The sequence below is a fragment of the Schistocerca gregaria genome, chromosome 1 (assembly GCF_023897955.1).
Source record: "Schistocerca gregaria isolate iqSchGreg1 chromosome 1, iqSchGreg1.2, whole genome shotgun sequence".
Classification (NCBI taxonomy): domain Eukaryota; kingdom Metazoa; phylum Arthropoda; class Insecta; order Orthoptera; family Acrididae; genus Schistocerca; species Schistocerca gregaria.
Window position 1 is genome coordinate 695,813,528 of NC_064920.1, and position 25,836 is coordinate 695,839,363.

The 25,836-nt window shown below is 37.4% G+C and overlaps 1 protein-coding gene across 6 annotated transcripts in view; it reads left to right on the forward strand.

The window, feature by feature from the left end:
- Positions 1–25,836, forward strand: part of LOC126365127 (peripheral plasma membrane protein CASK-like) — a 1,978,716-nt gene that overhangs the window by 907,528 nt on the left and 1,045,352 nt on the right. For all 6 annotated transcript variants that reach the window (XM_050008118.1, XM_050008119.1, XM_050008120.1 and 3 more), the window contains 2 exons: positions 8,953–9,075; positions 17,564–17,753. In XM_050008118.1, coding sequence (XP_049864075.1) covers positions 8,953–9,075; positions 17,564–17,753 — 313 coding nt within the window. The remainder of the gene's footprint in view (positions 1–8,952; positions 9,076–17,563; positions 17,754–25,836) is intronic.

The window sequence follows — 25,836 nt, forward strand, 5'->3', positions numbered from 1 at the left end:
TCGTGGCGATCTCCTTATGCGCACTTCCTCTCGCTTCCAAGTTTTACACCCACAACCTGACTGCGTGTACTAATGGCACGGGATCATTCCGTCTAAGGCTGAAATAAAGGCGCTATTCCCCGTCTAGCAGCAGCAACAGCAACACAGTCTCCGTTTTTGTAAAATCCTTTCACAGACTCAGCATTTTCAGATCCACTCCAGCGCTCCATCTCAGCAAACGGCGTACCTACCTCAAACATTCAACGTTGCCATTAATAGCACTCCACTTTGAGACTAATCAAAACAGCCCGTTTTTCTGCCACACCGTGTAGGTTTCATATATGGTTTCGCCTGTACATATTTTAATATCACATGCAGAGGACGGATCACCGTTTGGTAATTGTGGTAGAACTCATTGACAAAAGTTACCTATTCGTCACCGCAGTTTTTAAAGTTTTGTTGTTGTACTTGACACGAGATAGTATGTGTTGATTACAAATCACTACCCATGCTAAATGTATTTTATGTAGATTGCTTCAAGCGTCACACTTATGAGGTGGCTTCTGTTAGATACCGTAAATTGAACGAGAACGAATATGCTTTAGATTTGCACGTGTGATGTATTTCCTTGCAGTTATTCGTGTTATTATTTTGGGCTCTGCTGCAGGACTGCTTGGAGACGAATCGAAAACTTGGAGAGCACTGTGGCAACGCTACACTGAGGAATGGTAGTTCGGCAGTAGCATACAAAATTGTCCTGTATCAATTGTTATTTAAGATTGTTCTACGCTGGTTTGTACACAATATATCAAAATGAGAACGTTCGATTCCACCACAAATATAACTAGGGCTGTAAACGCTGCATATTAAGACGTCAGCTACTGTCCAACGCCCAGAAGGATGGAGTGATGCCCAAGTTACGTTTCACTTGTTGACAGCACGTCGATGAAATCCAGTGTCCACATAGACCAAAGATATTCTAGACTGAACATTTAGGTGAACAGAATAGGATTTTTGTTTTACTGACTTAACAATTTTTTTATGAATATGCTTTGCTAATTTCGAAATCCGTCAGCAAATGGAAAATTTGGTATGTGCAGCTAGTAACAGCTTTCTTAAATACGTTATAAAAACCCAAGCATTTTGTGAAATTAGGTACCTACTGCTATTCTTGTGAGCCAGACCACTGGATCTGTGGAAGAGAAGCTAAAAGCCACAATAGTAGATCAATCATGAACCAGTGGAGAAGCTCTCATTACAGAAGCAATTTCCACCACAAGTGATTCAGGTATAACTGGAGAAGCACGATACATAGATTCACGGGCAACTGATCAGTTGTTCAATTCAAGTTCTTGGTCCACTAGCTACGAAGAATACCCTTGGACAACACTTATTCATATTGGTAATGGAAAATACAATCCTGCTGTTGGACCCCGAGACGTTAATATTCTGGTCTATATTCGAAAGGAATGATAAGAAAATCGCATCAGTAATTTTTTGTTAGTTCTGGCGACCTACAGCCCTTGATGTATAACATATCATTCCGACAGTAAAATGTGATAACCTTCAAAGGTCGAAAGCATTGTTACAGTGACAAACTGTTTAAAATGTCGGATCGTGAGTGTTCTGCTGGTTGTAAGCTCTCTTCCTCTGCCCTAAGAGGCCTGCTATCAGGATATCATATAAGTGAAATAGGCTTTGTTGATTGCCAAGACAAATTTCAAGATCAGAAGACGACGTGCGAAGACTGCGCAGCAGGCAAAACGTGTAAACTGCATTTCATCAAGTGATAACAAACCAAAACGAAGAGGTGAGCTTATGTATGCAGCTTCGTGAGTGGAAACTGCAAGAATGCACTGTCGGTGGTGCAAGATGTTTCTTGACATTGAAAGGTGATTGTTGTCCAGAATAAATCACACAACTGAATGATAGAGATTTTTTTTTTTTTTTTTTTTTTTTTTTTTTTTTTTTTTTTTGAATGAGTGAACAAAGACTAAACGGATTAGTTTTGTAATCAAGAGGTTAACAATTGGATTACCCTGCACGACATTTTGCACCAGAAAAAAGTGCCATGCGGCCCACAACAAAAGAGCCACTGAACGGAAAAGCAGAACTATTGTCGAGTTGGCTAGGAGTGGTCAGAACGGAACTGAATTGCCCACTGAAATGTGGGGAGAAGCTATGACTTACGTAGTATTCACACTCACTAAACTGGGATAAGTAGACAAAGCGAAGTTGTGCCATGTAAGCTGCCGTTAGAGAGGAAACCAAGCTTAAGAATCGTCAGAACTTTTAGCGAAGAAATTCATTTCCGTGTACCTAAAGAAGAAAAAAAAAGACATAATGGGATGCAGTAGCTGATGACGGTCATTTTTTTTCGTTACGACCAAACCACCCAAGGTTATCACACCAGCGACAACTCCCGAGATGTTACTTTTACGGAAAACTGTTTACGGACAATTGCAGCACGGAAGAAACACAAACGTCAAAAGCAGTTGATTTTGTTCTTCCTGCAAATGGTTCAAATGGCTCTGAGCAATATGGGACTTAACATCTGTGGTCATCAGTCCCCTAGAACTTAGACCTACTTAAACCTAACTAACCTAAGGACATCACACACATCCATGCCCGAGGCAGGATTCGAACCTGCGACCGTAGCAGTCGCGCGGTTCCGGACTGAGCGCCTAGAACCGCGAGACCACCGCGGCCGGCTTCCTGCAAATAAGAGATCATCTGCAGAAGACGTACTTCAGAACTTTCCTGTAATTCAAAATTATTCAGAGATCTGTGAAGAGAGAGATGATGATGCAAATTCAGATGATGTCAGCGAACAGGAAGCAATAGCTGATGAAGCTGTTCAATCTAACCAGGAATATCAGTTAAAAGATGGTAGATCAGCGAAAGTGCCATTAGGATACAAAAATAATGATTCCATTTTAAATATTGTCGAACCAGAAACATACGAAGAAGCAGTTATACGTGATAGAGCAGAAAATGGAAAAATGCAATGAATAATGAAATTAATTTCTTCAAAGTTAACGAAACCTGGACACTTGTGAATCCACTTCAAGAGGTTGCTGCCAACCGTTGTGTGTAATAATCAAATATTCTATTACTGATCATGCAGCACGTTCGAATGCAATACTTGTGATACAGGTTTCAAGGTAGTTGCTGGTATGGATTATCTTGAAACACATAGTCAAGCGACTAGATTTGATTCAATGCGAATAAAATTATCCACTGCAGCCTTAGAAACATGTTTTGTGCAAACTGACGTCCGTACTGTTTTTCTACATGGAAATTCAACAAAAATAATTTATATGAACGATCTTGAAGATGGGACTTTGCGTGTGTGTAAACGAAATCAACACTTTTATGACCTGAATCATACTTTCAGTAGTTTTTCACAGGTTTAGATTCCACCTAAATTGCCGATCCACGTGTATTCATGAACCAGAACGCAAACAAATCTGCTAATTTTGACAGTGCATGATAAAGATGGATGGTCTTCTAGCTCATAAAGACCCTGCTACCATTTACTTTTTGTTGAATTAACTACATCACCTCCATAAAATTGGGTATTTACTTGGGCCTGCAGGCGGGACATTTAGCAGATAGTTCTATTTTTTCTGCATGATAGGACTATGTCATGAAGATTCTACGCCGCTTGAGTATGAAAGACAAACCCTGTAACTGTGCCAACAAATAACAAGCATCATCAGATGTGTGTAGACATGAACAAAAATGAACATAAGAACACGTCCAATGTTACATACACGCAAGCTGTGGGTAGTTTGATGTATTTGTCACCAGAGACATGGTCGAAAATTGCCTTCGCAGCCAAAAATGCGCCAGCATCTTGAGAAAATAATGAAGATACATTGGAATGCTATGATAAGGACCATGAAATACATTAAAGTCACTATGAACTATGGATTTTATTTTCCTTCAACACAGGAAAATAGCTTTCAGGCCTAGGTCGGTGCAGAATATAAAGTGGAAACCAGGAAATCCACAACTGTTACGCTGTTAATGCCTCGTGAGTCCATTGGTACACCGTACATGCGGTTCAACAAAGATAACGGTAGCACTCTCTACATTGAGACTGAATACTTTTGCAGCCTGTGAAACAGGGATAGAAATTCTCCAGGTTAAGAGTTGTTTAAAACTTTGCTTTATTCAACAATAAAAACATTGAAAATTGAAGTACAGTGAAGCTTATTAAAAACCAAAATTGTCATCACAGAGCTAATCACATTGATCTGCGTTATCATTTTGCGCGAATTAAATACGATGTGAATGAAGCTGTAGCAGAACACGTTGAATCCAAGGACCAGCAGGTTAGTGCCGAAGATGAAGCCTCAGACGCACTGGAAGTCAATATCTGAAGCATTCAAGACATTTGTACGAGACTTCTCTTTAAGTGGGAGCGATAAGAATGTGTAAGAGGTGGATAAATTTATTTGTTTATGAACAGAAACTTAATGATTTGCTTGGTGTTTTTCTTCTTTGGTTGGTTCTCGTAAAAAAAAAGAAAAAAAAGGTTGCATTGAGCATTTTCTTAGACTTAAAGGATATCTTGCTGTACATAATTAAGTGGTATGTGTTTCAGAGAGGGCATTAGGGAACGATTGACAAGAACGGGGGAAAGAAATACAGTAGAAGAACAATGGGTAGTTATGAGAGATGATATAGTGAAGGCGGCAGAGGATCAGGTAGGTAAAAAGACGAGAGCTAGCAGAAATTTTTGGGTAACTGGAGGAATATTGAATTTAACTGATGAAAGGAGAAAGATAAAAGTGCAGTAAATGAAGCAGGCAAAAAGGAATACAAACGTCTCAAAAATGAGATCGACAAGAAGTGCAAAATGGCTAATCAGGGAGGGCTAGAGGACAAATGTAAGGATGTAGAGGCTTATCTCACTAGGGGTAAGATAGATACTGCCTACAGGAAAATTAAAGAGACCTTTGGAGAAAAGAGAACCACTTGTATGAGTATCTAGATCTGAGATGGAAACCCAGTTCTAAGCAAAGAAGGGAAAGTAGAAAGGTGGAAGGAGTACAAAGAGGGTCAAAGCAAGGGTGATGTACTTGAGGGCAATTTTATGGAAATAGAACAGCACGTAGATGAAGAGGAAATGGGAAATAGGATACTGCGTGAAGAGTTCGACAGAGCACTGAAAGACCTAAGTCGAAACCAGGCCCCAGGAGTAGACAACATTCCATTAGAACTAATGATAGCCTGGGGAGAGCCAGCCCTGATAAAACTCTACCATGTGGTGAGCAAGATGTATGAGATAGGCGAAATACCCCCAGACTTCAAGAAAAATATAATAATTCAAATCCCAAAGAAAGCAGGTGTAGACAGGTGTGAAAATTACCAGTCTTTTAGTTTAATAAATCATGGATGTAAAATACTAACACAAATTCTTTACAGACGAATGGAAGAACTGGTAGACGCCGACTTCGGGGAACATCCGTAGAAATGTTGAAACACTTGAGGCAATACTGACCCTATGACTTACCTTAGAACATAGATTAAGGAAAGGCAAACCTACGTTCCTAGCATTTCTAGACTTGGAGACAGCTTTTGTCAATGTTGACTGGAATACTCTTTCAAATTTTGAAGGTGGTAGGGGTAAAATACAGGTAGCGAAAGGCTATTTACAATTTTGATAGAAACCAAATGGCAGTTATAAGAGTCGAGGGACTTGAAAGGGAAGCAGTGGTTGGGAAGGGAGCGAGACAGGGTTGTAGCCTGTCCCCGATGTTATTCAATCTGTATATTGAGCAAGCAGTGAGGGAAAGAAAAGAAAAATTTGGAGTAGGAATTAAAATCCATGGAAAAGAAATAAAAACTTTGAGGTTCGCCGATGACATTGTAATTCTGTCAGAGACAGCAAAGGACTTGGAAGAACAGTTGAACGGAATGGATAGTGTCTTGAAAGGAGGATATAACATGAACATCAACAAAAGCAAAACGAGGATAATGGAATGTAGTCGAATAAAGTCGGGTGATGCTGAGGGAATTAGATTAGGATATGAGACACTTAAAGTAGTAAAGGAGTTTTGCTATTTGGGGAGCAAAATAACTGAGGATGGTCGAAGTAGAGAGGATACAAAATGTAGACGGGCAATGGCAGGGAAAGCATTTCTGAGGAAGAGAAATTTGTTAACATCGAGTATAGATTTAAGTGTCAGGAAGCCATTTCTGAAAGTATTTGTATGGAGTGTAGCCATGTATGGAAGTGAAACATGGACGATAACTAGTTTGGACAAGAAGAGAGTAGAAGCTTTCGAAATGTGGTGCTACAGAAGAATGCTGAAGATTAGATGGGTAGATCACGTAACTAATGAGGAGGTATTGAATAGGATTGGGGAGAAGAGGAGTTTGTGGCACAACTTGACTAGAAGGAGGGATCGGTTGATAGAACATGTTCTGAGGCATCAAGGGATCACAGATTTTGTGTTGGAGGGCAGCGCGGAGGGCAAAAATCGTAGAGGGAAACCAAGAGATGAATACACTAAGCAGATCCAGAAAGACGTAGGTTGCAGAGTTACTTGTAGATGAAGAGGATTACACAGGATAGAGAGGCGTAGAGAGCCGCATCAAACTAGTCCCTGGACTGAGGACTACTACAACAACAGTAACATCATTATTTGTTGACCCGGTACTTACCAGATCTAAAACGTTATTTAGATTTTTTCTTTTAAAAGGGAGAATATTAAGCCAAATTACAACACAAACGTATGGGAGAAACGCACATTATCTGATCAAAGTAGTCTTGACACATACTATCAGACATTAATTAATATACGGTGTTCCACCCTTCTCCATTTGTAACTGCTTGAACTGAGGGCACTTCTAGCGAGGTGCCTGAATGTCTCTGGAGGATTGGTAAACCGTTACTACTCAAGCGACGAAAGAGAAGGTTGGGTGTTTGGGGACACCGAGTGTGGAGCAAAGACGTCTTCCTAATTCATCCCAGAGATGTTTTATTGGGTTCTGGCAAACCAGTCCGTTTCAGGGATGTTATTGTCCGCAAACCACAGCCTCACACATGCTGTTTGATGACTGGATGTGTTGTTACGTTGATACAGCCAGTTAGTGCCCCTTTACTGTACGCAGTACACATTGCTGAGAAAGTGTTCGTATCCTTCCGCACTTATCATATTTTTAAGGGTAGGAAAAAACCGCCTCCATACTGCAACACCACCTCCTCCAGACTTCACTGATGGCGCTACACTAGACGGCAAGTATGATCTCCAGAACATTAACCAAACTCAACCCATTCCATCGGATTCCATAGGGTATAGCATGATTTATCGCTTCAAATTACTCGTTTCCAATCGTCCTCTGTCCAGCGACATCATCCCAAGCATCGGTGTAGCATTGACTACAGAAATGTGTGGCTTATGAGGAGCTGCTGAACATTGTCCAACATTATATAAGTCTCAGCGCACAACGTAGGTTCTAAAATGCATGCCATTGAGCTACGAGCACTTGTTCAGTAGAAAAGAGGTGTGTCAAAGTAACGAAGATGATGAAGAGCTCGTAGCTCGTAAGGTATGCGTTTTAGAGCCCAAGTTTACTTGAGCTTTTGCTTCTAATGGTCGTTCCTTCCATATCCCTGAATATTGACCGTTCCTCCTGGGACCACCAGTATGTTACCTATGGTCTAAGATGCGTATAATATCCGGAACAGTAAGGTCTACGCCGCCTAGCTTCCTGCAGTTAATCATATTCGCTCACATTCCTACCAAGCGCGCTAAATGCGCCGGGATCCTGTTCTCGTCAAAATATACACTTAAATACAGAATAATAATTTGCTCCCAATTTACCATCAGTAAGATAATGTGGAAATCGGTAACTTCATTTTCATCGAAACGTGTAAAAATAGTGGGAATAGTCTTCGGCAGTTTGTGGCCACGACATTATGTGGATAAAAAAAAAAGTACTGAAGGCTTCGATTTGCCCCGGAGAAAGTCGATCATGCGGGCAAATTATGACGTATGTCTGACCTCACGAAGTGGCAGTTTCACCAGAAAGTTTGTGTGGCGTTGCAGGCAAACGCTCTACTCCGTGACAGCAGAATGGCCTTTATGGTCATACAGTGGCGGGCGATCTAACCTATTGACTATAACCCAAGACGCAAATTATTATTTAAAAAAAAATGAATTTTTGCTTGCCAACACGCACTGTTTGTTTTTATATGCACTTTTATACCTTCATTTCTAACAATTTTTTGTGCCCTGTGTATGATATTAAGTGATTTGTTATGCCATACACTAAGTAAATAACAGCAATTTTTGGTACAACATTAACAACGATTCACATTATGCCAGAGACGACAATACGAGACAATGAATAATGAACGTCGCGAATTGCCGCGCCGGCTTGTGACTTTAAATCCACCCGGTAATAACATCAAACTATACAGTGATCAGCAGCAGAACACTGAAAACAGTTTTGACAGAGATGTTACAAGAAATGTATGATGATGATAAAGAGTCGTTATATACTAAATCGGATAGTGAAATTTTAATACGTTACTGTTAAGAGGACTTGACATAAAATCATTTGTTTTTGTGATTGTGTCGTACAGAAATTTATATAAATTTCTGTGATTATAATTTTCAAGTAAAGCGAAAATCCAGTCTTTTAATTACAGCTATTTATTTATATCACCTGTTTGGAAGAGAGGATGCAGAGAGTACTGTTACTTCGCATTGTGTCCCATTTGACGGCATTCAGTTTTTTACTAGAATCTGAGTCTATTAAGTAGAAAGTTGGCACGTAGTGCAGAATTGAGTGTTGTAAAAAGGACACATGCAAATGTTTCTTTTGAACAACAGGAGATGCCAATATTGCTTGCAAGTAAAACGATGAGATTATAGTTTTTGTACTCAAACTTGTTTTTATTGTAAATTGCTATTTCTCAATTGATGCAACTGTCGTTGTGTTATGTTACAGCTGGATTCGCCTCAGTGGGAATTCATAAGTGACGCGGCGAAAGACCTCGTTCAAAAAATGCTGACAGTGGACCATACGCAAAGAATAACAATACAAGAAGTGTTAAATCACAGGTGGCTAAGGGTAGGTACCTATGAATCCATATATTTTGAAAGTTGGAAGTACCGCACTTTACTGTTCCTAATTTCCGCTGCTGTAACCAATTTTGTGTTTTAGTCATAAGCGAGAGACATAAAAGGCTACCAAGTAAGTGGCAGACATTTGCGCTTGGCATGCGTTTATAAGTGCTGGCCCTCTTCAATTTTCCTCTTAATAGTGGGATATGAGGTTCACTTCTCGCACAACGCTTTCCCAAAGCAGTACTACGCTATTGTCAAAAAAGAAAAACTCAAAAACGTCGCTTGTGAAGAGAAGGCCTCTAAGATTTCCTAGCGTGTTAAAGTACAAAACATTTAGAAACTACTGACACAACAATTATGGGGCAGGTGAGCGGATAGTGTGCAAGGCTAGTGCTTGTGAAGTTGTTGGTACGATTGTCATCAGTGCTGCCTTCTCCTTGCTGTTACTTAAATTCTATATTCATTATAAAATCAAAATGTTTATCAACAAATATTGAATCATTCGTTTTTAAATAATAATAATTTATTTTTAATTCTTATACCCAACGTACGGAAATACCTGTACACTATTCACAGATAATTTGGTACAAGACTTCAAAACATGGAATAGAAAATAAAATATTTTGTTTTAATGTTTGGACATAGAACAGTCTCACTGATTAACATAATTTCCTCGTGTAAGAATAAGGAATTTCGCATGCCTGTATCAGTGTTATTTTCATGCAGTGGATAATTCAAAATAAAAGATTATAATTTTATTTTAAATTTGATGATTCGGTATTTTTTAACTGACATTTCCATTTGATAGTTAGTTTATAACTAAAATAAAGATAGAAAAACAGTCGCTTTTAGCGAGACTTTGAAAAGCGTCCACAGTTTCTTGTCCTCGCACTTCGGTGTTTACTTGGTTAAATTTTGAGAAATGTTTGTAGTTAACAACATTAGGAAATCTTGCAATGTTAAAAGGCAATTGTTTCGATTTCTTTTGAGAATTACATCGTATTGCAGTAGGAAGTATGAAGTTAATTGAGGTCCACTTCTGACAAAATCACAGATATTAGTTTAGTGGTTTATTTTTCATGTACCTCTATTATTTCATTTATTTTTTAATCGTGAGTTCTAGAATGAAAACCTTTGTCCTGTGAGGTTTCGTTTAGTAATGGAGATGTTTCACAGTAGCGTAATGTATGTTCAAACGAACTTTTTCGTTTCTTGAATCAAGTGTTACCTTGAAGTAAGAAACTACCCTTGTGGTCAGAGCTTCGTTTGGTAGTGTACGCCTGAAGTGCGAAATTATGTTAACGTCGACGACAGATACCCTATCTTATCTACAAACAATTGAACAGAAGTGAGAATCGTGTAAGGTGGAAACCAGTGTTTGTGCCAAACTCACAATTATTTCAACGACCGTAGCTGCCATTAGACTGCAAAATATCCTCTTTACATAACAACTTTGATATACTCCAGCTACCTGTGCAGTTTAAAGCAGTTTTTGGAAACAATGACGGTAACTGCTTGTCATATAGCTGGGGTTTCAGCTGTCAATAGGCACATGAACAAAATTTAAAACAATCCTTAACTTCCAGGCAATGCATTCACAAAGGTGACTAATGTAAATACCTCACCCCCCCCCTCCCACACACACACACACACACACACACACACACACACACACACACACAGAGATTATTGTATAAAACACTGCAGCTCTAGCAGCCTGATTGAGAGAGAGTGAGAGAGTTACCTTTGAAGCTATCCATCCTTTCATCATGGTTTGGAGATAACATGCATACAGAGAACCTTCAAGGATATGGAATGAGTCAAAATAGATGTTAACAAATTGGAAGTGCCTCTTAGAGATTAATCTGTACATTGTATTAACAATAAACTGTCACTGTATTGCTATGTATTATTTGCTATTGTAAGAGTTAAATGTAACATAGTACTTTGAGAAGCAAGCTGCTACTTAGCAGTAAAGGTTGTGTATTCCTCAGCTGTGTATAATAGCTGTTGTTAATCATCTTTCTTCTTCTTCTTCACCACGATTGGATCACTTAGCACCACGTGTAATCAACAGTGGTTGGCCTTCCCTTTCGACCAGTATTCCTTCATACGCAATGAATGGACTAGCTTTTGTTGCGTAGACCACATATGTCGGTTAGTTTTTCTGTCTTTTTCCTCAAAACCTCATGTGTTTGTGATTTCTCTTATTTCATTTCTGTTGCTAGATTTGGAGACCCCAATTCTCTCAGGTCTTTTTCTATCTGTTTGTACCAGTTTGGTCTTGTGTCTATTTTTTTTTTCTTCTTTAAAAATGTATGGATTTTTTGTGTTAACCTGTTTGAATCCATTCTTTCTAAATGCCCCATGAATTCGATTCTTCTCATGCACATTTTGTTTGTTATTTTGCAGATATTGTTACATGTTTCTGCATTGGGTTTTGGATAGTGCACACTGTCTTTAGTTCTTGGTCTTAGGATTTTTCTTATCATTTTACATTCTTTCACTTCCAATTCCCCTTTTAGTGTCCTGTGTTGAAGATTTAGTGTCTCAGAAGCGTAGAGAGCTTCGGGTTTAATTACTGTTGTGTAATATCGTATTTTGCAGTTCCACGAGAGACTCTTTTTTTTTTGTTGTAAACGTTTTTTTGTTAACTGAAACGCTGTCCCCATTTTCTGGTCTCTTGATCTGACAGATTTCTTTTCATTTCAATTCTTTGCAATCTGTCCACCTAAATATTTAAATTCTTTTACTTGAGAGATGTAGTTATTACCAATTTTGAGATCAGAAGGTGAATTTTTGATATCAGACATAAATTTTGTTTTTTCAAATGAAATTTCTAATCCTATTTTTGCAGCCTGCTCTTGTAATAATTCTAGCTGTTTTGTCGCATCAGTAATGTTTTAGGCGATCAGTGCCGTGTCATCAGCCAATGCCAAAGAGTATAATTTTATGCCCTTACATTTTGGTCCCAGTCTGTGAGCTGGTGCACCTGCTTTTCTCCGTTCTCGAACAACTTTTTTCAAGAGCACAATTGAAGAGCACTGGGACAGTCCATCCCCGTGCCGTACTCTTGTCTGTTTCAAATTCTGTGCTCAATTCTCCCATAAATTTTACTTCGAATTTGGTCTCTGTGAATGTTTCTTTTATGGTGTTTGTTGTCTTTTGATCTTGTCCAAATTCTGCTAACACTTCAAAAAGGGATTCTCGGTCTGTACTGTCGTATGCTTTTTTAAGGTCGACAAACGTGATGACATAACTTTTGTGCTATGCAAATATTTTATCGAGATTTTCAAGCTAAGCATTTATTCTACGTATTATTGACCTTTACTGAATCCACCTTCGCATTCACCTAGTTTTAAATCCAGCTGAGGTTCTGCTTGGTTCTGTAAGGCTTTAGAAAAAATTTTGTATGTTATTGATAATAGTTTCCATGGCAGTTGTCGGGGTCTGTTTCACTTCCTTTTTTGTACAGAGGACATACGATTGCTGTCTTCCAATCTGTGGGGATTTTTTCAGTTTTGCAGATTTCATCTTCAATTTCTTTGAGTTTTGCAATAAGATTTTCTCCTGCATTTTTCCATAATTCTGTGATGATTTGGTCTTCTTCTGATGATTTGTTATTATTCAGTGACTGAATTCTCTCTTTAATCTCCAGTAAACTTGGTGGCTTTGAGTCTGCGTTTCATTGTGTATGATGGAACTCAAATTTGTCTGCAGGCTTTCCACAATTTGGTAATTTAGAAAAGTATTTTGCAAGAATTTAAGTTTTCGATGTTGGTATGGGTAATTTCCCCACGTTCATTTTTGAATTGGAGTGATGGACGAGAGTACTTCGTTAACCTATGTTTGAATACTCCGCAGAAATTTTGGGAATTGTTTTTCCTGTAATCATTTTCTATGTCTTGCAATCATCTATTGATAACATTTTCACAAATACCTAAGAGATGCTCAAAGAAAATAATTCCCTCACTTTTGACAACAGATGCTTGCTTAAAATGTACTAATACTTCTAATGTATCATTTAAAATAGATGCTGTTACTTCCCCTGTAGGTAACAGGAATTTTGTTAATGCTGTGTATCTCTCATGATGGTTTAGTCTTCTGTAGTTTTCGTCGTCATTGATAAAGTACTTACAGCATGTACGTCATATTGATTTTCTCAGTCTGCTTCTACATGTTAAGCTTACGATGATAATTTTTTCCCAGTTAGTGATTGCATTCATTGAAACCTATAGATATTTTGAATGATAACTGAATAATTAATTTTCTTTCAGTTTTCATGTTGTCCAGGCAGGCTTTCTCAGATAGAATTTTGTTAAATTAACGGGAAGAGTTGTATTTTACTTGGTATTTGGCTTACAATTTATTTTCAGTGATGGTAAGACATGCTTAGTCAGATCAATACAATATCTGGAGAGTTAACGCTAACAGCACTTGTGTCACGGAGATACTGATTTATTGTTTATAAAGCTGCCAGATTATATTTACTATTGAAAGTTTATAATGTGATGGTTAACAGTGCTGTAGTGAACATACTATGATAAGTATCCTGGGTCATTCCATACTAAATCATCCAGGGCCCTACACCCATCTGTCACAGATGTTTATGAAAATTTATATTTGTATTGTATGCATACAGACAGCAAAATATTCCAAGTTTCATCCAATTCTAACTAGTAGTTTCTGATTTAATCGCCATTTACAGTTTTCGGTTAATTGTATTTCTGAGAGCAATTAATACATAACTAAAGCGTGCATGCTTTTACAGAATTTGAAGCAAAATCGTTACTGTTGAAGCTATAGTCTTGAAATATTTACTGTTCTAAATTAAACACTGAAAATTCTAATTTATAATGTTCATTTGTATTACAAAACTGTACTGAAACTCAAAATATTGTTAATTTGAAATTTATGATGTAGGTGTAGAAAATTATGAATAACCAAAATGTCTCTCCAAATAACCCAATAAAACCATATATTTTTGAAAACAACATGAAATTACCTTTCAAATAGTGCAAGAAAATGGGGGGGGGGGGGGGGGGGGCGGGGGTTTGAGCTGTAACAATTTCATAACAAATTGAAGTCAAATTTTGTAATTTACTTTGTAAAATAGATGTTTGATATGATAATTTAGAATTTGAGGTCAATAGAACTATGAAAATACCAGACGAATTCAAGTTTTATGTATCAATTATTTTAAAATAAAAGATACGTAAGTTCAATAATTATTCAGTCGATACCAAGTTCATATGAAGCAGTGTGTACAATAATTACATTTAAATGCCCATTAATGTTTTTTTACAATAAAGCATTGAAATTGTTCCATGTTTTGCTGATTTCCTTTCAGGAATTAGCATCAATCTTACATGATCTGCCGAACTGAGATGCTACCTTTGAAGGAGCTATTACACATGGAACAGGCCAAAAGAAAGTTTCTGCTGGTCCATGAGGGCACATAAAAAGAATGTCATAGTCACCTTCTTATTTGAATTCAGAACCATTCCTGTCCACCAATTTTGCTCATAAACGAATGCAACGAAAGAATGTAGGCTAGGTTTAATAGTTGGGATATTCATAAAAAATATTTTGTTTCAAGAAAATTTCAGAGTCTGAACTCACCTGTTTGCCTGTAATTTCTTTGCAAGAAGCTGGATTAAAATAATAGAAACTTCTTGTACCCGGTATTGTTTGAACCATTTGAAATCTAGTTTCAAGTGTTGTTCTTTTAGTTTCAATTTCTTCTTCCTTTAATAAGAAAAAATATATATATTTTTGAGAATAAACTTTAGCAAAAATTGTATATTTGTTCAGCATTTATTATCTACTCACTTTGCCTACTGCTCTGCAAGTTTTTTTTGGTAACAGTTGTCTTGACTTTGCCCCCGATCCCATTGCATATTGTTTTACCATGACTTTATAGCATGAAATGACCACCTTGCATTTAATTTAAAATCTTTATAATGAAAACATAAAGTTGTTATGCTTTTGAAGTTTTTGTGCTGAGCACTGCAACCGTCAGTAAAATACTCAATTTGGTCAACATCAGGGAAGTTTTGTTTTATGAAATTATGTTTTTTTCCCCTTGTACTGCATAAACAAATGGTACACCATGCTTCATGTAATCAGAAATGATGGTGGAATCTTCGTTTTTAGAAAAAAACACTATTTGATGAACTGAGTAGCTCAAGTGGTCCCAGTGGCCCCAGTGGTAGGATTCAAGTGTCGATTGTTTCTAGGGGAAGGGTTCTGCCATGTTTGGGTTCTGTTAAAGCCAAAAAACCTTTCTTGTTTTCAAGTGTTCTGGCTTTTTGCACTAAATATTCTGATAAATTAAATTTTTTCCCCCGCTTTTCTGCGAGACCAAGACTTTGGAGTGATTGTTAATATCTGTATTTTTCCGATTTGGTTAAGTTCGTCTTGAGTTATCCCTTTATAGCATCCACTAAATGATAAAGATTCTCAGATTTTGTCTTCAATTCATTACATTGAGTTGTACTGTCAGATTCACTTTAATCGTTGTTGTCTTGTACTTTCAAAACAAATGACAACTTTTTTAACCTGGCCTTTTGCAATTTTAAACTTCTTTTTAGCATATTTTTTCTTTGATGGGGTAGATAATGACTGAACTTTAAGTGGTGTAACATCCAACCCTAAAAGAGTGTAATTCAACTTTTCTCTTTCTACTTCTCTTTTTGCATTGTTTAATTCACTCTCATTTGTTTCATCACTTTCAAGTAGAGCAATATCTTCATGATCTAAAGTAGGTGTTACCTGTTTCAACAGTTTTTTATGTGTACTGCACACTAGCTTTCCTGGCACTAAAATAATGTCCTTATTTTCCTTAGCATATTTATTTTGCTTTTTTTGGAGAAATTGTCCTCAAATCTTCCTTCTTCTTCCTTCTTTGTTAAAGGTAGAGAATGTTTCTTAAACGGATCACAACAGGATTTTCGGTTCTTTTCAACATGCTTCAAAAAATAACACAAATTATGGGAACAAATGTCATCTGTTTCACTGTACTGCTTATTAGTACATCAAACTAAAATTTCAACTTCTTCTTTAGATAACTTTTCTGAAATTAAATAAATGTCTTTGCGTTTTGTCGGCAAAGTATTTTCCCATAAAAAATATAGTAATGAACCTTTGGAACACTTTAAATTAGTTTCATCTTTACTTGAATTTGCTCATATCTCTATGGTAAGAAAACACACACACACATTAGTTTTAAAAATAAAATATAACTGTGTTAATATAACAATTATTTAATATGTCACTAAGCACAAAACACAAGGCACTTAACTTCAGCAGAGCCAAATGTACGCTTATAGTCTTGCAGTACAGTCAGGCTGTGGGGGGAGGGAAGGTTTCATGTCGTGACTTGAATATCGTGTCTTCACGGAAGACAGCAGGCAGACTGCTGACTGGCGAATTTTTCATGTACATACTTGCATAGTAGTACTGCCATATCTGAACTTCAACACACTTCACATGACCCCAAAAATGTTATATGTTCCTTGACTTTAACATCAGCTAAATAAAACAAACAAGATAAATAAAATTACAACTACAGTAAAATCTTTGTCCCAATTTAAAAATAAATAACAAAAAATGTACTGATAAATTACTGTTTTAAGTAGCTGATCTTCCAAATTATAGTTTTAAAACCTTTTACTTCTATATAACCTCTGCTATAACCATTTTGAATATTAAAACAGCCATTCTACACGTTTTGAATAGATAAAACTTGTTTTTACTTCAGTATAAGATACAATTGTTACAACACAGAACCCCACCAATTTTTTTGCACCATTTGAAAGGCAGTTTTATGCTTTTTTCAAAAATATGTGATTGTATTGGTTTATTTGGAGAGATATTTTAGCTATTCATAATTTTCTACACGTACATCTCAGTTTTGAAATTAACAATATTTTTAGTTTCAGTACAGTTTTTCAATATGAATGGGAATTTCATAGATCAATCAGTTTCAGTGTTTAATTTAGAACAGTGAAAATTTCAAGGCTACAGCTTCAAAATTAACAATTTTGCTTCAGATTCTGTTAAAGCATGCACGCTTTAGTTGCGTCTTAATCACACTCAAAAATACAATTAGCCTAAAATTTTAAACAGTGATAACTCAGAAAATACTTGTTAGAATTTGATGAAACTTTGGATATTTTCCTATCTTTATGCATACAGTTCACATATAAGTTTTGGAACAAATTCAAAAACCTTGGGTGTAATATCTATTTTTGGCTGGATGATTTGGCATGGAATGACCCTCATGTTTTCATTTGAAATCTGTTGTAGATTGAGTTTTGTATTATGCAGAACACAAAATATTATCTCATTCCTTGTTGTTCAGTCCCAAGAAACACAGTTAAAAGTATATCTGTATTCTTACATGTGAACTGTGATAATATCTCTCTGCAGGAATGTTATAGTTACAGCCAGTGAAGTAATTGTTATTTGATTTTGTTTCCAAATAACAGGACAGAGATAAAAGTGCTACAAAAATACATTTAGCGGATACAGTGGAAGAAATGAAAAAATTCAATGCCAGGAGAAAGCTCAAAGGAGCAGTCTTGGCAGCTGTGTCTTCCCCAAAGTGGACTTCCTTTTACTCGGATCCAAACAGTGATGGGTTCTCAGATTTTGGAGAGGATGAAGTTACATCTTCGGGTGAGTCATTCCAGGTTCAAGTGAATTATAACAGCTCTGGATATTTTGAGGTCCATCATACCTGTATGATGGCAAATAATGAAATTGATTGCAATTAACTGTACAAAAAAAGTAAGTCAGAGCAGTTCAAGATGTCATTTTTATTCTGAAATATCATTATTGTTATCCCACATTAACATTCCAGTAATTATAAAAGCAAATTCATCAGCTGTTGCTACCCATTCTTCCATTTACCATTCAGTATTTAAATGGACTGTTACCCCCACCACTCTCACCCCAAAAATAAAATTCACAGTGAACAATAGATAATAACTTGGGCGACGTGGGCTCTTCAGAGACACTCCCAAAATTTTGTATTTCTCTCCTCATTTCAATGGGAAGTTTGTGGCTTTATATGGCTGAGATGGACAGTGGCCCACAAATCAATGAAGTTTTTTTTTTTTATCCTGAAGCTTGGACATTACTAACCACACTGTGATGCAACAGTAGTAGTCCTGCCCAGCTTCTCATAAAGGACTCAGAGTATTTCTAGAGAGTTCAAGAACGATGTAAGCTTGGTTCATTCTGTTTTTCCTTTGTGCTATTGTCTATGGTGCAGCTGAAGTTATTAATGTATATTTATGCAAATTTTGCTTTCAATTTCATAAAGTGTAGTCAACAGCTGGAAATTACATGAGACTTAGAGATAACTAGAATAAAAGGAATCTGTTACAAATAAAGAATAATTTCTGGCTAATGAGGAGGATATCTTTTTCAAATAAAAATTGAAATTTATTCAGTGTAAATAATGCTACAAATTTTAAGTGTGCACCATACGACAGCATGAAGTCAACAACTGATTATTAATTTGCAAATGAGGGCTGAAAAGGTCACAAAAACATAAAAAATGTGGATGTAAGCTAGTGTGTCACAATGTAACTTCGGTTTGGGTGTGGTCGGTTACTTACTTAACTAGGCCTACTTCATTTCACGTTCCATGAATCATTTACACAATATATTGTAATGATGTGGAATGAGTCATTATACATCCATATCACAAAATAATTTGCAAATATGGCTACATACTGGACATTTATATGATTTTTTTTCCTTTTTTTCAATATACAGATGTGAGTTTGTAATCCCTATTTACTGCTTTTTACTCATTAGGATAATAGAAATTATTCTGTGGAATAGAATTTGTGAAAGATAAACTTTTTCAGTTTGTTGGCAAATTTTATTTTGATTCTGTCCAATATTTTATGTAACTGGATAACTTACCAGAAATTTTGGTTGCAGTGTTGTGCACCCTGTTTTGTCCCAAAGACAATCTTAATGTGGAGTAATGAATCTCATTTTTTTTCTTTCTGGTATTGTAATTAAGTACAGCATTGTTTTAAATAAGCACCGCAGATCAAAGGAACAAACTTCATCAGAAAATAAATATTTAGCAAAACCCAGAAACAATTCTTTAAATGTGTACTTTGCAGTAACACCTAGTGTCCAAGAAATTGTGATAGTCACCTGTTCTTTGCGCGTACAGCTCAAAAACTGATTAAACTATTATTATTTAACCAGTATGAACTGTATGTCATTGCTTTAGATGCCATATTTTCATTTAGATGTATGCCTCATTTCTCATCTCATGACTTATTTTGGTATAACTATGAGAGGCTTGCATTAAGTAATGCAACACTTTTTTTCCAAGCAGGGTGGTTCTATCCAGGACTCCTATACAAAATATTATTCCCCACTCTTTTATCTACAAAACCGTATTTTTCAACATAATCTTTATTAAGTGCAATGGCCTTGCACCACCTTCCCGCCTGTATCCCCTCATGGTACCACCGTACTTGTCGACATCAGAGTCAATATCTTGCTACTTCAATAACCTCCCCATCATACTTGCACTGCTTCCCATGGAGTGCATCCTTCATTGGGCCAAACAGGTGGAAGTTGGAAGGTACGAGATCTGGGCAGTGGGGTGGAAGAGGAAGAACAGTCAAAAAATGGTTCAAATGGCTCTGAACACTATAGGACTTAACTTCTGAGGTCATAAGTCCCCTAGAACGAAGAACAGTCCAATAAAGTTTTGTGAGCTCCTCTCTGGTGCACAGACTAGTGTGAGGCCATGCATTGTTATGGAAAATGAAAAGTTTATTTGCATTATTGTGGTGACAGACATGCGGAAGTCATTTCTTCAGTTTTCTGACGGTAGCAGACTATACTTTCATGTTGATTTTTGCACCATGAGGGAGGACATCAAACAGAATAACCTCTTTAGACTCCCAGAAGACTTTTGACATGACTGTATCGGCTGAGGGTGTGGCTATGAACTTTTTCTTTGGAGGAAAGGTGCTGTGGCGCCACTCCAAGGGGCCTTCTTATTTCTGGTTCGAAATAGTGAACACATGTTTTATTGTCTGTACCGATATTTGACAAAACATTATTACGATCAGCCTTATAACATACAAGCAACTCCACATAAATGGTCATTCATTGGTCTTTATGGTCCTCTGTTAGGCAGTGAGGAACCAGGGAGGCTCACACCTTTGAGTTCCCAACTGGGGTAAGAGTGTGTCAGCACTGTCAACAGAGGTGTCCATTTGTGCAACGAAGTGTTTGATTGTGATCTGTCAATCACCTTGAATGAGAGTTACTGCATGTTTCAACATTGCAGGCATAACAACTGTGTGTGGCTGGCCAGCACACAGACAATGGGACAGGTTTGATGACCTTGTTATGATGATGACAGACACCTTGCCCAACGACTCACCATGGTTTTGTTTGCTGGTAGTTTGCTTCAGACATTCTGCAAGCACATATGAATATCTGCGATGATCTGGCTTTCCACCTCCAGAAAGTTAATCATAGCTCTGTGCTTGGAATGCACCTCTGTTACAGGGCTATGTATACCACTGTTACCTATTGGAACTTCACGAAACTATAGGGGCTGAATTAGGATTATTCCACAATGTCTCACAACAAGTTCATTTCTTCAGCCAAAATTGGCAGAAGAACAAAAGTGTTGTATTACTTTCAGGTCCTTGTATTTCCCTATGACAATATGTGACCTAATTGGAGAATTTCCATTTATTTCCTTACAGTATGGAGTTTAAAATTCAGCTACTAGCCAAATTACTTTAAGTCTTGTGATTTGATTCATTTCATAGTAGCTCCATTACAAAGTTTCTTGTTACGAATTAATAAATATAGTTTGATAGATGGTCACACCATGTTCATTGTGAGAAATTTTGTACTGTTATGTATGCAGTGTGATTTGTTTGGTATTAAAATGTATAAATATAGCTGGTTGTGATTAACCCAGATTTTAATGACAAGTTATATTTTTTTCTGAACTATAAGGTGAATTTTAGAACAATTTATACACAAATCTAGGCATTTTAGTGTCGAAAAATGGATTTTGATTGTGCATATAAAGTCATATTTCAACAAATTTTAGTAATAGGTCATATTGAGGCTAACTTTTAATATAATAGGTCATATTTCCGGCAACTTTTGCCAAAAATCCATATACCGTTTTTTTTTCTTCGTATCTTACGGGACTCACAAATAAGAAAATGAATATGTTGATCACAAGACAGTATTTAATGTGTTACTATAAAAGATAAACACAGAAATTAGTATGCAGCTTTATTTCTCAGGACTGCAGCAGAAAATCGGCATACCACAACAGTCGTTCCATGAACATAAAACGATGTTGTGCAGAGCCAACAAAAGTGACTTCTGCTGTAATACTCATTACAGTTGCACAGGTGGTCCCACTAACCAGTTTGAATACAGCCTTTGCCTTGTTCAACATGCCTAAAGCAAAGTGCTCTGACAGCGTGAAGTTGCAAGGATATGTTCGAGAATTTGGAGTGAAATTCTTTAGTACTCATGGGAAAATATTATTTTGTAAACTATGTGAAGTTAATGTTAGTGCAGAAAAGCGCTTTAATGTGCAACAACACTGTAATACCGTTAAACAAAGCACCTGTGTGAAACGAAGTGCTGAAAATAACAGCAGGCAAACGCTGTTATTAGAACAGACAGGTCAGTCGTCAACCGTGCAATCATTCTGCAAGGATTTGTGTGAGAGGATGGTGTCCTGCAACATCCCATTGGAAAAACTGAAGAATCCACACTTCAGCCGGTTCTTGGAGTAATACACAACACATCCAGTTCCAGATGAATCTACACTGAGAAAGAACTGTTTATCTGTGTGCTACAGTGATATGCTCAACAAAATACGAATTACTATTGTTGACCAAAAGATCTGGCTGTCGATAGATGAAACTATGGACATTAGTGGGCGATATATTGCAAATGTTGTTGGTGTTCTAAAAGCTGATGGCCCAGGAGACATGTTCGTACTAACATTTGAAGCTCTCAATACAGTGAACAATTCGACGATTGCTGTTTTGTTTGATAATTCTCTGAAGCTACTGTGGCCGGATGGTGTGAAAAGAGACAACATTTTGCTGCTTGTAACAGATTGTGCTTCACATATGCCTAAAGCAGCCAAAGGACTTCAGATTCTATACCCCAGTATGGTGCACGCCACTTGCCTTGCACATGAGTTGCGCAGAGTTTCCGAAGAGGTGCGATCAAATTACCCTGATGTGGACAAATTAATTTCCTGTGGCAAGAACATCTGTGTGAAGGCTCCGCTATGGGTGCAGAAATTCAAGGTACAAGCACCTTCAATGCCCCTCCCACCTAAACCTGTTCTTACACGATGGGGTTCTTGGCTTAATGTTGCTGAGTATTACTGCACCAACTACACCCAAATGAAGACAGTCTTTTGTGAGCTTGATAGCGATGAATAAAGTGCTATCAAAATTGTGAAAGAAGTTTTACAGATACATTGTCTCCAAACTTGGCATACATCAACGGCAATTTTTCAGTGATATCAAAAGCCATCAAACGATTGGAAGCTGTTGGCACTCAGCTATGTGAGGTCCTGAGTATTGTGCAACATGTGCTGAGTGAATTGGGTCAAGCTCATGGTCATGTGGCTGACAAAAGTGAAAACCAAATTGCAAAGTGTTCTCCAACGGAATCCTGGATATTCCACACTGTGCAAAATTAGTGACAGTCTTTCAGAGAGTGCTGCAACATTTGAAGATAATGAAACAAAGCTGAACTCCAGTGATCTGGCTGCCTTCAAATACGCTCCAGTGATGTCTTGTGAAGTGGAGAGGAGCTTTTCCAGGTACAAAACAATCCTCAGTGACAACCGTAGATCTTTGACGATGGAAAACCTGAAAATGCACCTTGTGCTCCAGTGCAACTTTGCAGGTACTGAAGATTGACATACGGTATTAAGTAATGTGAAACGCTTTAAATACTATGTAGAAACAAAAATATTGTTTTACTGTTTTGATAGATGATCTTTTCACTGTACTTTGTCTTTAGAAAATAAAACATTCAGACATTCAAAAAATAGCGGGTGATCAAAAAGTCAGTATAAATTTGAAAACTGAATAAATCACGGAATAATGTAGATAGAGAGGTACAAATTGACACACATGCTTGGAATGACATAATTAGTATTTCAAAGTAAGACAAAGCAAAGATGTATTTTACAGGAAATGCTCAGTATGTCCACCATCATTCCCCAAAAAGTTGAGGAATAATGTTGTGAACAGCACTGTAAAGCATGTCCGGAGTTATGGTGAGGCATTGGCGTTGGATGTTGTCTTTCAGAGATTTTGGTCGATAACTATACACTTGCGACTTCAGGTAACCCCAAAGCCAGTAATCACATGGACTGAGGTCTGGGGACCTGGGAAGCCAAGCATGACGAAAGTGCCGGCTGAGCACACGATCATCACCAAACGACACGTGCAAGAGATCTTTCACGCATCTAGCAATATTTTTTTTTTACTAGTAAAACCACATGTCACTCCAAGCATGTGTGTCATTTTTTACCTCTCTACCTACATTATTCCATGGTTTATTAAGTTTTCAAATTTATACTGACCTTTTGATCACCCGGTAGGTGCAAATTAGCCACAAACCCTACGGAAAGAAAGAACTATACTTGCAATATTTTGAGAAGTGAATTTTGTATTACTTTAAGATCAATAAAAAAATTAAATAAACAAACAAGAATGCTTTAAATAAACTTTTGTTAAGTCATAATTTATTTTTAAGGTAATATTTATGTAAGTTTTAGGTCAGAAATGCTTGCATATTTCACTGTTTTTTTAGGTAATTAAAATTCGGGCCCTAGTGATCATTAATCCAGGTTCACATGCAAGTCCCATTTGTGATGTACTGCTGTTACATATCTTTCCAGTCACGAGCAGGCTGATGAGAATGGGTCTTAACTCAGATCTTCAGGGGTTTGGCATGTTGTTTGGGATTTGTCTATGTTTTTGATAAAGAATGGCAATATGCTACTGTTGTCTGAATATTATACCTGCAATATCTTTACATATTACATATGTAATTGGTAGTGAGAGGTTAAATTCACTTACGATGCCGATGTTGAAATGAGGCCAGGCACATAAAAATGGAATGTGTTTTGTACTTTAGCTTTGAAATCTTATTTCATTTCATCATTTGTGTTGCTGTGAATCACTGAGTTTGTGATAGAAGTCAAATATGTTATTGGGGCATTGTATTCTATTGTCTAAGAGCATAAAGCAGCTTATGAAACATGGTACTGTATGTAACTGGATAGATAAAAAAATCTACTCACCAAGTGGCAGCAGGTAAACATGCACATAATAGATTATCATACTTCTGCAAGCTTTCAGAACCAGTGGCTCCTTCTTCCAGCACAAGGGTTAAAGGTAAAGGAAGGGGGTGAAAGGAAAAGGCCTGGAGAGGTTTAGGACAAGGGATACATTTTGGGAAGTCAGGGAAGATTTACAGGTCTTATCCCGTCTGGTAAGTCTCCCCTGACCAGCCACATCATCAGGTGAATCAACATAGTAAAAACCAAAGTACAGTGTCGCCACATTTTTGTGGATATTGAAATTTTAATGTCAACAAAATGTGGTGACTCTGTGCTATGCTTTTTACCATGTAGGTTCACCTGATGACACGGCTCAAATCCGAAAAACCAGTCATGTTTTAATAAAAAACAATTTTACTAGCTGTAAGCGAGTTTCTTCCTAATGTCATACCTTTCAACAGCAGCTGTTCCCCAGAATATAAAATAGTTTGTGATAGGAGATTGCTTTCAAAGAGAAAATGTTCCAGGTTTGTTCTGGTCAAGCACACAGTTTCAGTTTAGTATGTACTCTGCTGCACAGTGAAAATTCATTATAGATATATAATATGGATCACATATGGATCACATAACTAATGAGGAAGTATTGAATAGGATTGGGGAAAAGTTTGTGGCACAACTTGACCAGAAGAAGGGATCGGTTGGTAGGACATGCTCTGAGGCACCAATGGATCACCAATTTAGTATTGGAGGGCAGCGTGGAGGGTAAAAATCGTAGAGAGAGACCAAGAGATGAATACACTAAGCAGATTCAGAAGGATGCAGGTTGCAGTAGGTACTGAGAGATGAAGAAGCTTGCACAGGATAGAGTAGCATGGAGAGCTGCATCAAACCAGTCTCAGGACTGAAGACCACAACAACAACAACAATAATCCCTCAGGCGAGACTTCTCCATTGCTGCCCCATGGGGCTCAGGGATTGCAAAAGCCCCTCAGCTCACTCCCAGGTATGTGCAGGTAGTGTAGACTGCCCAGGGGGCAGCCCTATTGCATGCATTCTGTGCATACTGAAGTCACATGGCTATCTGTGGCAGGGGGGCCTCAGCTGGGACAGTATGGTTGCATAGGCCGTGTGCCAGGCTGCCTGATTTCCGGTGTGTCAGATGTTTGCTAACACACAGGCACTCGATCTGGGACAACATATACTAGGCTGTGATAAGCCATTTCTTCACAGTATCCTTTCTTCCAGGAATGCCAGTCCCACAAGGTATGCAAGAGAACTTCTGTAAAGTTTGGAAGGTAAGAGAGAGAGAGAGAGAGAGAGAGAGAGAGAGATAGGTGAAAGTAGAGGTATGATGAGAAGTTACGAGTTGTGACTGGGTAGCTCAGTCAGTAGAAAATATGCCTGCAACTGGCA